We start from the raw sequence: 15,934 nt of genomic DNA, 5'->3' as shown, positions 1-15,934 counted from the left end.
CACAACAATTCCAACGGTTTAAAAATGTGGACTGGGACTCTTTAAGGGGTTAATCTTCCTAGTATATATTATCTCCCACAAATCGATTTTTTTTTTTTAAATATGAGACTGGCCCGAGGTGTTAATATGGTTGGTGGCGGCCTTATTGTATTTTTTATTTTTTGGAGCCGCATAAGACCAGGTGGAAAGGTTTGTTACTAATTTAAGGGAAGAACCATTCCTGTAGTGCTGGCTAAATGGTTGCCAGCGTTCACACTTCAGTGGTTGTAAACCCGAAGACTGGAAACAAAAGGGTTACTTGTTTCCCCGCCGCCGCCTTTACCCCCAGATCGATTTTTCTTATTTAATCAGCGAGCAAAAAGACACAGGGAAAAAAAAAAAAAAATTGCAAGAAGGGCAAAGTGGTGGGGGAGGGCTGAGAGCCTGAAGCTGCAATACAGAAAATCATTCTTGGGAGTTGGGCTGCCGAGTCCTTGGAACAAGGAAGGGAAGCCAGCAAAACCCTCACAGTCATTTCCACACAGCCAGCCTCCCTGTTCTCGCTATGCGCTGGTGGCTCATTTGGCTTCCCTCTGCCACCGAGCGATCACATACATTATTTTCCCCAAGATAACACAATCAAACTTGTATTTACCGACATCCTCTCTTCGCAGCCTGTTTGAGATTTGTTTTAATAAATAAGTGTTTTATGTGAATGATGTAGTAATTGAAACGGGCGCACCATTTTTTTCCCCCTTCTTACTGCGGGAGGTTCCTCAACCCCAATCTGGTTGGAAAATAAAACGCTTTGTCTCCACAACTACCCCCCACCGCACCCCCACCCGGGCTCAGTGTGTGTTTTATACGTGTGTATATCTCAACCCCCTACAGTAGCCAAGAGAAAGCAGCTAGCCAATGAGAGAGCCCAGTTTCATAAAAGCTGCTCTCTGATTGGCCCGATGCGAAAGGGCATTGGGAACAAAGAAAAGTCCCTTTCAGGTATAGAGGCTGAGAGCTCCTTTTGCTCCACTCCCCCTGTGTGTGTGTTGTGTTTCGGTCCTGATTTCAGTGTTGCAGAACAAGCTTGTGTGTGTGCACCAGGGGGATTTTTGTTTTTTATTTTAATTTTAATTTTTGTTTTTACAAAAAATACACAGGACGGTCTGTGACATTTGATGGTCCATCTTCTTTAATAAAAAATTTGTTGAAGAGATTATAATTTCCAAAATAAAGCGGCTGCAACCAAACACATTCAATGCAGTTAGAAGGAAAAGGTCAACTCGATCCCATACAGACCGTAAGTACGGTTGCGTGGTGTGTCTCTATATAGCACTTAGCGGGGACTTCATGCAGGGGAATGTGCGAGTTTTATGCATTGAAATGAGGAACTAGTTACAGGGTTTGGCTTTTGCATTTAGAACAACCCAAGAAGGGTGAATTTTATTCAGTGGAGGGTAAAGCATTTGTAACTTCTTCACACAAATTAAGCTTGACTGGGCACTCGGGGTAACTTAGAGTAAATTACCTTTTGGGCTCTAACCCAAAGGAGAATAAAAGTGACACAGTTACATATCCTGGTCCGTAGTGTCAGTTCTCTAGCGCACCTTACCTTCTACCTCTCCTTTCCTTGCTGGGCAGACCCCCTCCCAAACCGAGCCATTAAAATGGGGGCAAGGGCAGAACAAGCCGATTTTTGTCTCCTGTCACATTCTAGTGCCCAATAATTTAATATTAAGGGAATAGTCATCCATTCCATCTAATGGTTATAACTACCATTTTCCACTGTCTTAAAAAAGCAACCAGCAAAGACACCATTAAGAGAAAAAGAAGAAAAAAGAAAAAAGCCCCACCCAACCCAAACAAACCCACAAATAGTAACAATGGTGTGTTTATTACAGGACCCAGTTTGGGAGCTAGAAAAAAATGTTTTTCTTTGTGTAATACATGAAGGGGTCCCTAAAATCCAAATAGTTCGGAGGTGCTCTCCCCCTCCCCCAAGCGTCCGCTCTCTGGCCCCTTGGGAAAGCCGACAAATTGGAGATAAGTTGAGGAAAGGTTTATAAGGTGTTTCTTTAAAACATCTGCTTTGCTCTTGTGCTCATTACATTTCACTCCTTCCGAACTTCCGAGATCCTAGATCTGAGAAATGTTTCACATTCATAACTTGTAGCTTCGCCCACTGCGGGGGGGGTGCGACGGTGGGGGGAGTGTGTGCAGGGGGAGGCGAGAGACCTTCAGCTTTTTTTTAAAGACCAGATCAGTATTTTCTTGATACGCTTGTCACCATTTTTGTTCTCACGACAACCAATTGAGCCCTTGATCCTCACGTGATGTGAAAGGCTTGCACTGTAACAAAATCGCTCCTTTTAGATGGTTGGTTGTTGCTAACTCGCCCATCCCCCTCTCCCGGCCCCGACATTTCCAGCAAAGCGACTCTCCACTTCCAATCCATCAACAATTCATTACTGCTTTTAGCTTCCAAACGCCAGCTAATTAAAAATACTAAGCCAAGCTCCGAGGCCATCTGACTAAACACAGGAGGGGGTGGGCAAGAGGTGGAGGAGGAGAGAAAAAAAATAAATAGAAGGGAGACGCACCGTTTGCTGCGTGTGTAAGGGGGAAAAACTGTCTTGAAAAAGGTCGCCTTAATTTTTTTTTTTTACTCTAATTATCGAATTACCACATGACTGATGGACTTGAGCGACAGAGGATTTTAGACCGTCCCCGGGGGGGTATACTAGGAACTCGGTTCCTTTTTCTTAAAACAACATAACACAGGAAAACATCACATCCTTTAGGTTTCGAAGTCTGAGCCCATTTTAGACGCCGTTATTTCCCCCGCTCCGCTGCCCCCGCCCCGAGCGAATGCTGTTATAACTGGTTTATCAGCTCACTGAATCGTCTGCTCCCTCCTCCTCCACACCTTTCTTTTTCTCCTCTGGCTCAGCTTCTCATCCCACCCTTTCTTCCTCCTTCTCCTCCCCCCATTCTTCTTCCCCCTCCTTGTCTCTTAAGTTAGTTCGAGAAATCAAATCTGTCAGGACGGGCGGAAAAATGCCACTTCCCGACTAACAGGCGGAATCCAGCCCAGATTTTCAGTCCTTTCTTCTTATTCTTTCTTCCCTTTCACTAATTTATCCCGATGTTAGCACATTCTGTCTTGTTACTAGCGGACGCCTGTAGGTTTGCTACATGGGATCATTACTTACTGATCACGGTGACTCTGAAGTCTGGAACTGAAGGCGGAATGAGAAGTTGGGAAAACTTTTTTCTCTAAGCTCTTTCTCTCTCTCTCTCTTTTAAACCCTGTTATTCTCGATGCTTGTTAAGAGGGAAAAAAACCTTTGGTGCTTCTGTTGTGAATGTGAAACATTATCTTCCAGCTGTACAGTGACACATTTTTTTAAGGAGAAAAGGACTCCTGATCCGTTTGCCAAAAGAGGGGGGTGGGGAGGTGGAATAATGTTATCGAGTGATTATTCTGGCTGAGATGTGTTATTTGGTTTCTTCCTTCTTGATCATTTGGTGTTTAAGTAAAATGAGGCACAGGCTTGTTTGCCGAGTGGAGTGGGAAATGCATTTTGATTTGCTGGCCTAATTAAAAAATGATAAAGGATTAAAGGTAAGCAATGTCTCTCTGTGTGTGTGTGTATATATATATATATATGTATATTTATTTATTTTTTTTCCTTGACAATCAACTGTTAAAAAGGGGCTGATCCCTTTAAAAACCGTTTTAACTGCTCTTTGTCAAACACACACTCATTTGCGGTCATTGAGGCCACCTTGGCGCAGATCACTTAAAGTGTATGTCTTAATCAGTTTCCCTGTACAGTCAGTAGCACCATATTTAACAGACTGAGCAATTCTGTGACCTAGGGATATGGTAGAATTGTTTAGGTGGATTTTTTTTTTTTTCTCAAGGCAAATATTTAACCTTTTATATAACACTGTCTTTTATATAGCGAAATGCTCTTGAAGACGTGTGTGTATTTAAAAAAAAAATTGTATAAGCTTTTGGAAAAGGGAGGATAGGAGGGAGGTATGTATGTGTGTGGGGGATTATTGGTTGTTTTTTCTGTTCCTTACTGGGAACAAATACCAGATTGCCCAGACAATTTGTAAAAAGAAGTACTAAAATTAGAAATAAGGAAAATTTAGCAGCATCATTCTGAAAACTAGTCTTCAGAGAACTTCCAGGGTCTGGTCTTTTAAATTGCAAGAGCTAGGACATGTTTAGGGCTGTTTGATGCCGTGTTCCTCTTGTCTGAGTGTTCAAGCTGTATTTCAGAGGCTGAGATATCACATGTGCCAGACAAAATTCTAAACTTAAACCCACAAAACCTTCCTGGACTTGAATCAGATTCTTAAGGTATTTTAATGCTTTTTAAAGAGTGATTATCCTTGTGTTGTTGATAAAGGGATTTTAGTAAGATGCTTACTGTCATGGGTTTGTTTTGGGGGTCTGATTATTTTCCTTTAAACCTGATATTGGACTGTGGAGACAATACATGAGGCACCTTACTCTCTATCCTTCCCTGTACCCCTTACTGACTCCCCAGTATTAATCGTTTTTTATTCTGGTAACACCCAGACAAGAAATATTCGACTTTTCCCCCTTCACAGGAAAAGGTGGACCTGGACTGAAGGGTGTAAAATCCCTGGACACATTCGTGGGGCAGGATAAAGAAGAGGAAGATTGGAAGATTTTTTTTTTTCTTTAAGAGAAAGCCCAGCGGAGCTAAACGAATGTCCCCTCATCTCCAAAGGAAACTTCATCGGATTTTTATTCTAGAGAGCTCATCTTCAGGATGTCAGTGAACATTTCTACTGCAGGAAAAGGTGTGGATCCAAATACAGTTGATACTTATGACAGTGGCGATGATTGGGAAATCGGGGTTGGAAATTTAATAATTGATTTGGACGCTGATTTGGAGAAAGACAGACAGAAATTTGAGATGAATAATTCCACCAACACCACTAGCAGCAGCAGCTCTAAGGATTGTGGAGGTCCGGCCTCCAGTGGGGCCAGTGCTACGGCAGCCTTAGCTGATGGCCTAAAATTTGCTTCTGTTCAGCCCTCTGCTCCCCAGGGGAATTCACACAAAGAGACCAGCAAATCAAAAGTGAAAAGGAGTAAAACTTCTAAGGATGCTAATAAATCTCTGCCTTCTGCTGCCTTGTATGGGATTCCCGAGATCAGCAGCACTGGCAAGAGGCAGGAAGTCCAAGGGCGCCCTGGAGAGGCAACTGGCATGAATTCAGCGCTGGGTCAAAGTGTGAGCAGCGGCGGCGGCGGCGGCGGCGGCAACCCAAACAGCAATAGTACCAGCACCAGCACCTCCGCTGCCACCGCGGGGGCAGGCTCCTGTGGGAAAAGCAAAGAGGAGAAGCCAGGTAAAAGCCAGAGCAGCCGAGGCGCCAAGCGGGATAAGGATGCGGGGAAATCCAGGAAGGACAAGCACGACCTGCTGCAGGGCCACCAGAATGGCAGTGGCGGCCAGGCCCCTTCCGGGGGGCACCTCTATGGCTTTGGGGCCAAGAGCAATGGAGGTGGCGCGAGCCCCTTCCACTGCGGGGGCACTGGGAGTGGCAGCGTCGCCGCTGCAGGGGAAGTTAGCAAAAGTGCTCCGGATTCAGGGCTCATGGGAAACTCTATGTTGGTAAAGAAGGAAGAGGAGGAGGAGGAGAGCCACAGGCGAATCAAGAAACTGAAAACTGAGAAGGTAGGATAAAGTCGCCTTCCTAGATGTCCCACTCTCTTCTGTGTGCATTTGTGTGGGTGTGTGGGGGTGTCCCTCTGTGTGCCTTACACTTCTTCGTGCTTTCGTTCTTTGTGAGATTTCTATGAGATATGTCCTTTACATTAAAATTTGATATGGGGGCGCTTTCATGGGTGCAATGTTTGACTCTTGCTGCTGTTGCTTCTGCTGTTTCTGCTGCTTTGGGCCCCCAGGTGGGAGGGTCTGAGTGTTGTAAGTACCTTCTGCCCTGCACGTGAGCTCCTGGCCAGTCAGCAAGTTGTGGTGTGCTTTCAGTTGAAAACTTGCTTATGCACCCACTTGCCTCTTGTCCTGGTTTCTCCCCTAAGAACAGTGTTCTGTTTAGTTAACATGCCCATATTATTGCTAGTAATGTGTCCTTAGGTGCAGGGTTCAAGTTTCCTCTGTGGAGAACATCTTCCAGGATTCCATTTTACACCCTCAGTCCATTCATTGTTACTTTCTCCAAAATAGTTCAGTCAAAGGATATCCTTGGATGATTTCCTGTTATTACTTCTGAATTAAACTCCAGGCCTGGGGTGTTGGGTCATTGGTTTCATAAATGTGCAGCAAAACTGAGATGGTTTTGGTGGCTGCTAGGATGATAAAACCCTTCCTTGTTTCCTCACCAAGTTTTTAGCTAGAGATTTGTGTTATCTCCTGGGTGCCAGCTTCACTGGGGAGCTTTAATGCTGTAAGAAGAGTAAAATAGAGTTGGTGGACTGATGTTCCTGAAATGTGGAGACAAGACCACAGAAGTGAGGCTGAATACTAGATTGTGTGTTGCACTTGAACAATGTGGATAGTTGTTTTAGACCATTTGGGTCCTTTCCCTCATCTTTGTCATTGTCTTAAAATCTGCAGTTAACACTATCTTAGGAAAACTGCCCTCAATGTTTTACTGTTTAGGACTGGTCTTGCTGGTCTGGGATGTGATTGTTGCGCATTGAGTAATGTCTGCTGTGTCCACCAGGCAGGCTAGGAGCTAACTGGGGTGTGAGTGATCTTTCTGTAAAATTAACCTTTAGATTAATTCTACAGGTTGTGCCTTGCAGAAGCAGCATTTCTATCATGTGGCTTGTGGTGTGGTTGTTTGGAAATATGCTTATTAAATGATTTGATTTTTGCTCTTTGCTGATTAGAATTTTAAGTGGTGGTATTTATCTTCGGGTAACTATTTCTGTGTGCAATTATTCGTGATTCTCTATTTAAACCTTTTTATTTTTGTTTTTATGCATTCAAGATTCAAAAAGGAGTTTAGGAATAAAGTTTTGATTTTAGAAGTTGACAGAGGAATATTAATTGTAGCTAAAAATGCCCAACTTGGAAGGGACCACTGAACGCTTTTTGAAATTCATATCCTCTTGGTTAGACAGCCTTTTACATTGATGAATTTAAATCAGCTTTTTAAAATCCCAGGTTTTGATTCTTATGTTTAAATGTGCAGTTTCATATAATTTCTACTAAAAGGCATTTTGAAATGTTCTTATTATTTAGTACAGTAGGGCATTTACTTTTGTTGCCAATAGTCTTCAAATTGCAGTTCTAATCTGCTTTAACTATCTAGATGAATTGCCCTAATCCAGTGCTCACAATGGCTGTGGTTAAGGAGTCAGAGGCATTTGATTGGATTCACTGGCTGCCTGGAATGTGGGAGGTACTGCCCTTTTGCATTCCCCTTAGCCTTTTAATCTTCCAGCCAAATGTTCACATTCAACAATTTTGTTTAGCTGGCAATCGGAACATTTCAGGATCTCAAAGGCTGCTGTCATGGCAACTGAGATTAGAGCGTGGTGTCGGTTCTCCAGTTTTTGTGTTCTTTTCACTTTTCAGTCACAGAGGAAACTGGATGAAGAATGGAAGAATTAAATTATTCATATACACGCACCCCATCTTCAGTCAGAGCATATAAATGTGATCATATGAATTACATGAATGAAGAGCAAACAAGTCATGGTGGGGTTGGGGTGTGGAAGGGGAGAGAGAGCACATGGCACTTAGATTCACTCCTGGCCCTAAGTGGGAAGGAAGCTGCACTGCCAACTTTAGCCACTGGATTTGGCACAAAGGTCCTCCTGGGATGATTTGGAGGCACTTGGATCTTGCAGGGTTGGCCATTCTTGTCAAGCAGGGGAGTTAGCTCAGGATCTCAGACTTCATTCCTTAAGTCTTTCCTTCCCACCCCCACCCCACTCCACCCCAGAAGGACTTGAAAATGCTTTCATCCTTGGCACACAAAGATGGCACTCCCTGGCATGAATGCCACCCAGGGAAGTAACTCTAATTTCACTAACTAGTGGTTATGTCAAATTAGGCTTCAATTTAGAAAATACTTCCTAATGACATGAAGAAATCTATTTAGGAAGTAAAGATTGAGTAGGACAAGCTTCACCTGACAAATGTTTCAACTCTGAGGCATCTTTGAGGAAGGTTTTATTTTATTTTAGGTGGTGCTGGGGCTTGAACCCTGGGCCTCCTGCATGCCAAGCAAGCACTCTTATTTACTGAGCTATATCCCCAGCCCTAGGAAAGGGTTTTGATTCTTGGACCTTTTATGCAATGTTTTAATTTCAGCCTTGCTTGATTATCTGAGTTTGTGAAGATCCAGCTCCTTAAAAGTGAAGATGATTAATTTTCATTCATCAGATGTGTCTCATGAGGGGCTACATGTGAAAACCAAAGGAGAGTGTAGGTGTGTGCCCATTTGCCCCCCACCCCTTTGGAAGGTTCGCAGGAGATTCGTAAGACTTGCTGTTACTGGTTAATTTTCACAGCATGCTTAAACGTCTATTTTTGGTATGTTTATTCTATTTCCTCACTATACAAAGTCATGTAAAACATGATAAATTAGACCTTATGAAACCTAATTAAATCAGTGAGTGTTCTACTCCTTTATGTGGAAACCACAAGCATGTTGTAAAAGTCGCCACTCCCTTAATACGTGAACAAAATCAAAACATGCCATAATTCTAAGATGTTTGAGCTATATTTCTATAGCCCATTTTGTGGTTAAGCCACCAGTGACATGTCTGAATAAGTAGATTTGACGGGTTGGCTTTTGGATGTTAAAACCTGCCTCCCCGCCACCCCCCTCCTTTCTTTTGATGCATAATAGTCTTGTGTTGAAACCCTTCTTTATGTGTCCTCCTTAGCCGTCTTATAGTTTTGACTTATCAGAGAGGGAGGCATTTGACTGGGCTAAATAAACAGTTACATAAAGTATTACACATGAGTTTATTTGCTCGCTAGATAATTTGAAGATTGTTCAAAGCAACTAATACTTAAATAGAAATGAAAAACACAGGAGGTCACATAGTTGTGTCTTAGGGTCCTATTCAATATATATTCCCAGGAGAGAATTATTTCTGTAATATCATATTGCTTTCATTAAGATGGTCCTTGTCATTCTAAAGGTGATATCTATAAATGGACCTGCCTATAAAAGATATCATTCATTTTATTTTATTCTCGTGCAGAAGCCTTTTTACACCTCACTAGGGAATTCTGGCACATTTTCTAAGTGAGTGTGAGCAGTTTAAGAACATATTTTGATTAATGAGTTTTGTGGATGATTTTTTTTTCCAGATATAGTGCCCCTTATGAATTCTGCTTAGAGAGTGCAGATTATCTATGGTGAAATAAAGGGGCAGGAAGGTCACTTGCTATAATTAAAGAACAAAGTCCATTGTTGTTGGACAGCAAACTGTTTTGAAAGCTACATAAGGGATTTAGCTGTTAAAAACGTTGGTAACTAAGGCTGGCTCCCAGTCAGCATTGATCCAGCTCCTTACTTTTCTATGGGCTTTCCTGGAGGGTGACAGGGCTTTCTGAGGTGGGTGCAGAGGGGCTGCCCTTCCCCAAGGAAGGTTTCTGTGAGAACCCATGTATTGGAACACTTTTGTGACCAGGCTTATCACTGAATTCTGAGTTTAGTATTTGCTGGAGAGATTAAGAAATATGCACAACTGCTTAAGGAGATAATAGCAACTTTTAGTAACTTTACAAATAGTCTGTAAAACAAAAAGCGGGTGTTGGGGGGGATTGATTGTCCAAATGTCATGAGGTTAAGAATGCTCTTCAAGTGAAATTGCTTGGCTGCAAGATGGTTTTAATTAGAGTGTTATAAAGACTTATTTTTCCTAAGCAGCATTTTATAGTTAGTAAATTAAATGTATGCCGAAAGTGCTAAGCAGAAATCTCCCTAACCACAGAGGTGTTCAATAACCAGATTCAAACAACATGGAAAGTACCATCTGTTCTTCGTTTTCAGCATGAAAAACAGGGATTGGATGGCTGAGATTTGCTCCAATTTTGATGGTGTCTCTGTGTGTGTGTGTGTGTGTGTGTGTGTGTGTTTTAAATTTAAAAAAAGTTCACCTGATACTTCATAGAAACTTGAAATTGCAGTAATATGAGTAACACTGTGAAAACACATGTTCCAACACTTATTTTAACCAGTTCAACTTTTATTTAAAAGATTTCCAGAAGCTCAGCCATTGACCACTTTATAATGGTTATTTGGTTCCTGCAGGCACTCACAATGGGGGTGGGGGTCAGCTCTTCAAAGATCTGACTATTTAGTCAGTACCTGAATTATTCTGTCAATTTTCCCCCTGGAGGTGGGAGGTGCTCTCACAGGCTAACCTTGGTCTGCGTTTATGGTTAATCTAATTGTGTGTGATAGTGCTTCAGATTGGTGTTTACTCTGTATAGGCCATGCGCTTGTTGGGAGATGTAGTCTAGGATTGTCCATAATGAGCAAAATACGTTTGTAAGGATAACTTTCTAGTTTTTGACTTTTAGGCACTAAGATTCTTGGTTCTGGGTTAGTAAGAGCCCTGGGTAAAACATTATCCGGCCTTTGTTTGAGGTCTTTTATTGAAGCTAATGACTGGGCTTGTGCCTCCCTGAGATAAATGACATTATCTCTGAGTGGGCTGACAGGAAACAGACATGTTAATGGTGAAGCTGCGGGGAGGATCTGCTCCAGTTCTGACAAAAGAGTGGAGAAGGGACCCCTGGTTGTGGTCATTAACACATAATGCATTCTTGCTCTTCCTAAGAGGCCCTTGATAATTGGAAAGCTATTTTAGCCACAAGCACTTAAATCATAAATCTACTATTCCTAGTTCCTTTGCATTCTTAAAAGTAGCAAAGTAATGTGTTTTTGTTAACAAGTGTGTGATCTGGTTTTTTAGCATGGTAGCAGTTCTAGGCTGCCTGATCATGACATTTAAAAGAGCTGCAGGTTGAACTCTTTTTATCAGATGGGCCCACTCTTTGTCTCTCAACATTGCCCTGCCATGGGGAAAAAGTGGCTCCAAAGCTTAAGAGAAGTCATTTTTATACTTGAAGATGTCTCACGGGAGGGGGATGAATTTTTTTTTTTTTTTATAAGCTGGGAAAGAAATTTTACTCAGTGATCTGAATGTGACGAAACCTGCCTTTTGAAGTGTGTGTTTTTAGAAAGTCATGGTTATAATTGAGTTTCAATGCAGTTTAAACTCTGCTTCTTGAACGAAGATAATTGCCATGTTGAACACACTCTAGAGGTGTAGAAGAGGTGGAAGGATTGTGTTATTCTATTCTTTAATATTAAGCACTGGAAGTTTTTCATAGTAATTACTGTAGCACAACATAGTTTTTTGATTGCCAGCGCTCTGAACTTGCTAGCGATCTGAACATCAAGGGATTCGCTTGAATACTAAACAGTTTATTCCTTACTTGTATAGCATTGTTGTATAATATGGAAGGGAAGCCAGAACTAAGGAAATATTGGTTTATCCTTTATGGCAACATCACAGTGGAAATAATCCTTCTTCTTTAGGTTTGTTTTCAACAAATGATAATAATGCCCACCTAAGATGACAGAAGAAAAGGTGAGATCTTTGCCTTAGTAATGACTTAGATTATCCTTACAGCGTGGCACAGGGATCATATTGGTGCCCTGAAACTGGTATTTCATAGTTGTGGGCATATAAATTTAGTTGCATATATAGATTGGATTGGGAGTTTTAGGTGGTATGGGCTTTATTCTTTCAAAAAGATCACCATTGATTTCTGTGTTCTACTCTGCTACAGAGTAAATGGGCCATTTTCAGTTCTCCCTTCCCGGAGAAGTTTCACTAGTGGCTTCTTGCTTTCTTTTACAAGTTTTAATTGAAGCTGGTTTTGGCACCAGGAACAAAAACCATTGCACCTAAATGAAAGGTTGTTGAACTATTCATAGTTGATTGACCAGGCATTTGGATTGTTTGTAATGTTATTTTGGGGTGAGGGGATATTCAAGATGGTCAGACTGGCACTTTGTTCTTAAAGTCAAATGTTGCATATTTGCTAAATTTTGTTTTGTTTAGGTTTCTAAACAAAATTTGGGAATGTAGTAGAAGAGATTGTAGGTTTTGCCTGATAACCTGAAATGATCACAAAGCAAATACAAATACTTATATTTTGATAGGTCTGTAGAACTTGAACCATGGAAATCTTCTCTGATATGTAGGTTTTCTTTTCTTACCTCCAGTGAAGCTAAATGAAAATTTAAAAGTATGTGTTATAATTGTAATAGAGAACTCAGAACAAGTGGGTTTGAAATGGTGAACAAATACTATTGCTGATTTTTCAAAGCTACCCCGCCTCCATCCTCAGTTTGATTATTATTCATTGTGATGACTTCAGCTCAACCACTGAGGTTTCTGCCTCCTGGGAAACCTCATTGTCAGCCAGCACCTTAAGAAAAATGTGCCTACAGGGACATTTTAGGCATAGTCCAGTAATGCCATGTGAATGCAGCTTTTGCAGTTTTAGAGTAAATAAAAATACATTGATTATATTTTGTGTTGTACATAATGATTTTAGAAAGTAGATATTTAGGTTGTGGAATTGGCTTATTATGTTAACCAGAGAGCAGATGGCATGGTGCCACAGACGTATAATTTTACTTAAAGGGACTTTTAAGGTTTTGATGTGTTTTCTTTTCCTCTTATTTCCCTGATGGCTTCTTTTTATTGAAGGGTAACTTAAGGAGACCTGGTAGCAATTTTACTGCTTTCCCCTGACAGTTTGAAATAATAGCTTGGTCTTTGGTTGCACTGATCTTCTACCAGTCAGCTTGATTCTGGTTTTTGTCATGTGGCAGTGAATTAAAAAAAAAAAAAAAAAGTGTTTGTAGTATGTTTTAAGAAATGGACTCTTTTATATGCTTCAATTAGCAACAGACGACAAAGTTCCAGTTGGTCACACTTTCATAAACTCCTGGAAGTCACTGTTCGTCCTTTTGATTAAAGAAAACTCCTGGTTTGATTTCTTAGGAAAGCACATCTGGCCCTCTGGCTGCTTTCTGTACCTTTCTGTCCTTCACATTAGTCACTGAAGGTTCAAAGGTTATGTCTAAGTTGTTCCTAGTTAGGTTAGCAAGCTTTCCCCATGTTGGAGGGCTGTACTTTTGGTTACTGCACTCACCACACGTTTGGATTTAGTTGGAATAAAAGTACCATTTGTTTCTGTGCCTAGATTTTAATTTAACCCGTTCTTCACTTAAAATATCATCAGAGTTAGTTGGAAAACATCTCCAAAAACTTTTCTTCCCCCTAAACGTGCATAGCCAGACCAGATTACTTTTGGATTTCCTGTCACATCCTTGGCTGATTTTATGGATGGCTCATGTTAAAAACAATAATGTTTGAATTGGAAGAACTGCAACCTTGGGTTTTCAATCTTCATAGAGAACTGTTTATTTGTGTGTGGTTCACCACAGTACATGGATAATGCTATCAAATCTGTGCTTTATTATAGGCTTATAACTGTCCCAGCAGCGCTTAGTTAGTGTTCCTGAGCTTCAGTTCTTCATCAATTCTTTTGTGATGGAAATGAATTAGAACTGAATCTTTGCAGCAAAGGAGAAAATAAGCACAACAAATAGAAACTGTCCCCTGAGCCATTTCAAAAGTAAGCAGTGTGAGTTTTTAAAAAAACACAATTATTTTCTTAATAAGTGTAATATACATAAAAAGAGTTCATTTTAACTTTGGTGAAGATACATGGAAGATGAGCTGAACCCTTGGACAAATGGAGCCTTCTCCAACAACTAGTCTTTATTCCGACTTATTGTTTGACGTCTTGAATAAGAGACTGAAAAGAGATTCATTTCCCCAGATCTTTAAGCTGTGCTGAAGGTGGAATGTGAGTTAGGTAATAGTATTTGCTTCTGATCCCCAAAGGGAGCAACATGATTTTAAAACAGAGCGATTGAGCTTTTCCACATCCAACTCCATTTGGGCAATTGTCTCCATTTACATTCCTTGTCCAAATCCTTCACCAGCCTTTCCCATGATGCCGCAGCAGATGCCAGACACTGAAGTAGAAAGCCAGCAGCTGTTTCCATTACTCCACTGCTGTATTATCCCCTACAATCTGCTTTCTTTTTCTCTCCCTTCCCCCACCTTAAAAAATAAAGCAGCTTTCTCTCTCTTTGACTTTTGCATCCTCCAGTTTATCAGTCTGCAAGTTTAATATCTTATCAGTAGCACGGGCTTCTTCTGAAGACGCATTTATTGTTTTCGCTTAGGGAGCAGATGGAGGGCCCAGGTCCCTGGGGGCGTGGCCGCTGGCGCCTCGGGCCAGGGCTGCGCGCTCCCGGCGGGGCCGCGGGGACGCGCCCTCCTTCCCGCCCGGGACCCGTTTATGGCCCTGAGCGCTGTAAATCTGTCAGCTCTTCACGACGCCTTCACCTCTTTCTTCATTTGCTCCAGCTTCTAGTTTGACAACGTTCCCCTGAGGCGGAATTCTAATCTGCTTCCAATTAGTTGCAAAATGTGACTGAAATTTCCACATTATGACTGCTGTTTTACTTGCACGCACACATCTAGAAACAAATTAATGCTCTTGAATATTTATTTTTTCAGCCCTTGAATTTACTTTAAGAGGAAGAGTTTCCAACTGTTTGGAATGACTTCCAGGATTTGCATTCTTCCCCGCCCCCAAAGTCTCCTACAGTTGGGTTTATTCAAACAAAACAGAACAACTATGGTTGGGGTCCCCGCCCCCACCAGCCTTTAATGAGTCTTTGCCATCTTTTCAAGATTTCCCCAAATGTATTGCATATGTTTAAGTTTTGCAAATAAATTTTGTAGTATTTCTAAAATAAACAAAACAAGGATGTTTGGCTAAGGAGGGGTCCCTATAAAGTGTTTTACTAGAACACAAATACACACAAATTTACTTCTAAATATAGCTAAAGTTTATTTATTTGGCCAAAACACAGAGACTTTTGTTTTTCGCTTTTAAATTCTTTGATTTGATTGTCAAAAGCTGTAAATCCAAATACATGAATTGAGTGATTTATTGGCTTGACAAATATAAGGACAGCATTAGCCATGTCATTGTGGGTAGTAACCTGGGCCCTAAATTTGTGTGTAGGTCTTTGGATTACACTGAGTTGTTTGAGTGCTTGAGTTGCAAGAGTTGGAATGGGTGTAGTCCTGTGACTTAAGTCCCCCCTTCCCTTAAATAATCTACCATGAAGAGAGTGAACAGGACTCTGGGTTTTGTGGTGATCTTAACCTTGAGGCAGATCATTGCTTCAACTCTCATTAATTCATCTCTGTTTCTTCCTTTTCAGTGATTTTTTTTTTAAGATGCTTGATCCACCTGATTATATGTAAATATTAGAGTTGTTTAAATTTTGGTTTTTGAGAAAGTTAAGACTACTATTTACCTTATTTGCCTTGAAAACTTCTTTCTCCATTACTGTACTGGAGAATTTTAACGACTTGGACAGTGGATTTCTGGCTTAGTGTTTGCAGAAAGGTGGTACTCTTAAGTTAAAGAATGTAAACAGTGAAATTTACTGGTGCATTTTATAGTAGAATTCAGTCCTCAAACATCTTGGCAGATTGATATCAACAGTAATAATGGGCTTTAAGAGGTGTGAAGGTTTTTATTGATGGTAAAGTGGTTATGTTGATCACATCACTCAGCATTAGTTTCTGAGTAACACCTTCACATGTAAATGATGCATCCATTGTTTTTTCCAACATTATTGTCATAAATAAAAACCCTGCACTGATTGATTTTTACTGTCCTTTTTTATGTGCTATTTTCAATCTCTGTAATCAAGAGGTAGAGCATTTATTTCACTACATTTAAACAAAACTTGTTTTAGTTTATTATATATTCTATATATAGAATATAAATTA

At 40.9% G+C, this 15,934-nt stretch overlaps 1 protein-coding gene across 9 annotated transcripts in view; it reads left to right on the top strand.

The window, feature by feature from the left end:
- Positions 1-996: 996 nt before the first annotated feature.
- Positions 997-15,934, top strand: part of ZNF608 (zinc finger protein 608) — a gene marked incomplete at its 3' end in the record, with an annotated part of 104,640 nt that continues 89,702 nt past the window's right edge. For 3 of the 9 annotated variants that reach the window (XM_079144053.1, XM_079144059.1, XM_079144058.1), the window contains exons 1-2: positions 2,355-3,601; positions 4,606-5,705. In XM_079144053.1, the coding sequence (XP_079000179.1) occupies positions 4,791-5,705 (915 nt within the window). In that variant the 5' untranslated portion in view covers positions 2,355-3,601; positions 4,606-4,790. Of the gene's footprint in view, positions 1,277-2,354; positions 3,602-3,928; positions 4,352-4,605; positions 5,706-15,934 lie in introns of those variants that run through there. The other 6 variants (XM_079144054.1, XM_079144055.1, XM_079144057.1 and 3 more) reach the window with 6 other exon arrangements.

Source organism: Sciurus vulgaris (genome assembly GCF_902686455.1).
Source record: "Sciurus vulgaris genome assembly, chromosome: 6".
NCBI classification, from domain to species: Eukaryota; Metazoa; Chordata; class Mammalia; order Rodentia; family Sciuridae; genus Sciurus; species Sciurus vulgaris.
The sequence above is the reverse complement of the archived record's forward strand: the minus strand, read 5'-3'. Positions and strand labels throughout refer to the sequence as shown.